Consider the following 3,191-nt stretch of genomic DNA (forward strand, 5'->3'; position numbering starts at 1 on the left):
GTGGTCAATTGCAACGTGGTCAATCGGGACCGTGGTCAATTGCAACGTGGTCAATCGGGACCGTGGTCAATTGCAACGTGGTCGATCGGGACCGTGGTCAATTGCAACGTGGTCAAGTGAAAAGTCAAGTGAAAATGTTGGTCTGGTCGACGACGACGACGACCAAGACGATGACAAAGACGTTTCTTAATCCAAAATTTAACAAATCTGACTTTTGCATTGCAATACCTCCACTCCTGGGGCACGTAGGAGAAAAGTAAAAACACTTTTATTATGCAAATCGTACCCAAGCTATCGATTAAGCGCACTCTCAATTTCGTCGGATCAGCCGTTGTTGAGATCCGAAAATCTGAGGGCCCGTCAACTCGTGTACTCGCGTAAACTTACACGGTCGGTGTCGCACGCGTGTACTAGCTACGCTTACACTTGGCGCGAGACACTACCGTGTCTCGTGATAGTAACATAAAAAATACTTCCGATTAATTATTCAGTGTGGATCTCTATTAGTGAAAATATATGAGTTGATCTGTATTAGTGAAAATGTATGTTAAATTTAGTGAAAGTTACAATGAACTTGCTCTAAGCTACAGTCCATCGGAAAATGCATCTTTCTCATCGTCTTTTTCAAGAAACTAGAGCAACACGAAGTCATCGAATCATCACTACATCATCTCTGCAAGGTAAGAGCGCGAGTGAGAAAGAGAGAGAATGTGTGTGCGTGTGTGTGCGTGTGTGTGTGTACTAGCGCGTCGCGATCAGCTGATGGCAGCGTCGCACAGTGGGGTATTTGTATTAAAAAGTTGGCCAAAATTACTTTTTGACAAATTTTGGTTTAAAATATACTACTAATCATATACATATGTGTATTTATTATAAATATTTACACTGTAATCTATTTTGAGCAATTATAAGTGTTTTTGAAAATAAAATAAAAAGGTGTACAAAAATTAATTAAAAATATTAATTATACACGGAGAGGCCGATATGATTACCACATAAAAATGAACTATTGTGTAAGGCCTTAAGATCATTGACTTTCTATCTATTCTAAAAAACATAAGACTTTTTCCCAAACATAAAAAACATTCTGGAAGACGTACTTGCTTAATGAAAAACTTTAGGTTAGTGTATATATTTTTTACTTTTAATTACTATGGGGCTTACTTCGCTTAACTCTATTTTAGGAACGCCCAAGGAAGTGGATCGCAAGGGAGGAAAGTAATTCTTCGACTCTTTTTCTGTTAATGCCTCAGGGCTAAGGATATATATTTAAGGAATATATTAAAGGAGTATGATACATAGCAGTTTATATCCGTCGAGGAGTATACGGAAAATATTGGCTATTTCGAGCCTGGCCACCGCGCTTCTTAGTTTGCGTAAAGGCGTCGCGCTTACTGACTAGCGGGACGGAAGTTGAAAACTTCGGCAGAGGGACAGGATCCGTTTGGGTACCAAAGTCGCAGAGTGTTGGTACGGTCTGCGTCATCAGACTACGGAAGGTTTTTGGTGGAACATTCTCCACGTAGTCTGATGGCGATAGTGTGACTCGCGGCGTGAGAGGTCTTTTACGCTTTGGGGTTCTACAGATGGGAACGGGCGAAGGTGTCCGCGGTGTGTTGGGCTTTTTGAAGAGAGCGGGAGACGGAGTCCGTGGAGCAGGAGATGGAGTCCTAGAAGCGGGAGATGGAGTCCGAGGAGCAGGAGACGGAGTCCGTGGATCCGGAGATGGGGCCCGTAGAGTCGGAGAGGGAGTCCGTGGGGCCGGTATCTTTTGCGACTCTGTGTGTGTTCGGCGTCGTTTTAGATACTGGTCCAGAGGTATAGGCCGCGTCTTCCTCTGTACCGGTAGCCAGTCGTCCTGTCTCGGCGGAGTTGGCCTTTCGGATTTCCAGGGTCGCGATCTCTTATTCCTGGAATCAGTATCTATAAAGAAAGTACAGAGTTAGTATTTCATCTGAAATGTTTCGCTCTGAGTCTATGCGTTTTACGCAGATCTCCACTCACGATGCAGCGATTTACGCTTTGTTGGCGAAACCATGGCGCCTGTGCGATAAAGCGGTCTAGCGCTTGTTGTGCGATCAATGCGCACGTGGTTGAGCGACTCGCGCTTTTTAGGGGCGTCTAAGGCGCCTGCAGTAGAGCGACTCAGCGCTTTTGAAACTCGAAGTGGAGCGACTCAGCGCTTATATTCCCGAAGGAGAGCGACTCAGCGCTTTGTATGCGTCTAGGGCGCAAGGAACAGCGGCTATGCGCTGGGTATCGTGGCGTCTGAGCGCCGAAGTGAAATGAAAATGCTCGCATTTCCTCCCTTATATACTGGTAGTCACTAAATTTCACTCCCGAGAGAATCCGCAACGCAGCGGCGGCGCCGCGAACTAGCGCGGCCGCCCAGAGTGGGGCTAACGCCAGGCGCTTATGTTGGGGGCCGGGCGCCCTGTGCTAAGCATCAGGTGCGCGCGACCGCGTGGTTGCTGAGGGCCCGGCGCCTGTGGCTACCGTAGGCCGCCACAATTACATATATGTAACAATATGTTTTAATAATATGAAATATAATATTATAATATAATATTGCACAGTAATTGCACATATAATATAATATTACACAGAAGGCATTCAAGCTTCTTCGTTTGATGAATCTACTGTATCCTCAGAATTGTTAGTGTTATCTGTTGAAATATCTCCTTTTGGCATGGGATCAGTAGGAAGAAGCATATCCCCCCCCCGTGTGGGCCACCTTGTCGTGGTGGGGGGGCTTAAGGCGGGCGTCCGGCTGGGAACCGTTGTGTGCCGCTTTTAGGCTCCGGCGGTTCCATGGGCTGGGCGTCCGCCGACTAAGAGCCCACTTGGCCAGCGTATGGCCTTTTTTTTTTACGTGTGGAAATCCTTTATGGATACCCGGGCCCCCTGGGGAAGGGGCCGAGGTTATGTGGGACTGCCCTCCTAATGTCGATCGGAGTGCACCCGGCAAACAGTGCCGGGTGCGCGGCCTACCCACTAAAACCACACGGCAGCCTGCGCTGTGCTTTACAATTGGGGGGCGGCCAGGAATTGACTAGTCATATCGTCTGTACCGCCCCCCGCACCGGCCGCCGTTGTTGTTGGCGGGCCTCAGCGCGTCCCCCCTCCAAGGAGGGGGGATGGGCCCCATCCCTCATCCCTCGACAGAGATGAGCGATAGGGGCCCCCTTCTC

The 3,191-nt window shown here is 48.1% G+C and overlaps 1 protein-coding gene across 1 annotated transcript; it reads right to left on the minus strand.

Annotated features, from left to right (window-relative positions):
* Positions 1-1,306: 1,306 nt before the first annotated feature.
* On the minus strand, positions 1,307-2,038 carry LOC105566513 (extensin-like). The gene is made up of 2 exons (XM_012020583.1): positions 2,005-2,038; positions 1,307-1,923 (listed from the first exon to the last, which is right to left on the minus strand). The coding sequence occupies exons 1-2, from the start codon at positions 2,036-2,038 to the stop codon at positions 1,307-1,309; spliced, it is 651 nt and encodes a 216-aa protein (XP_011875973.1).
* Positions 2,039-3,191: the final 1,153 nt, after the last annotated feature.

Source organism: Vollenhovia emeryi, unplaced genomic scaffold, assembly GCF_000949405.1.
Source record: "Vollenhovia emeryi isolate VEMERY1.0 unplaced genomic scaffold, V.emery_V1.0 DF943193.1, whole genome shotgun sequence".
Taxonomy (NCBI): domain Eukaryota; kingdom Metazoa; phylum Arthropoda; class Insecta; order Hymenoptera; family Formicidae; genus Vollenhovia; species Vollenhovia emeryi.

What these genes read in the sequence shown, in the direction of transcription:
- LOC105566513 (XM_012020583.1), bottom strand. Translation starts at nt 2,038, where the DNA reads ATGGTTTCGCCAACAAAGCGTAAATCGCTGCATC. An exon ending in AAAGCGTAAATCGCTGCATC is followed by an intron (nt 1,924 to 2,004) that starts GTGAGTGGAGAT and finishes CTTTCTTTATAG; the next exon opens with ATACTGATTCCAGGAATAAG.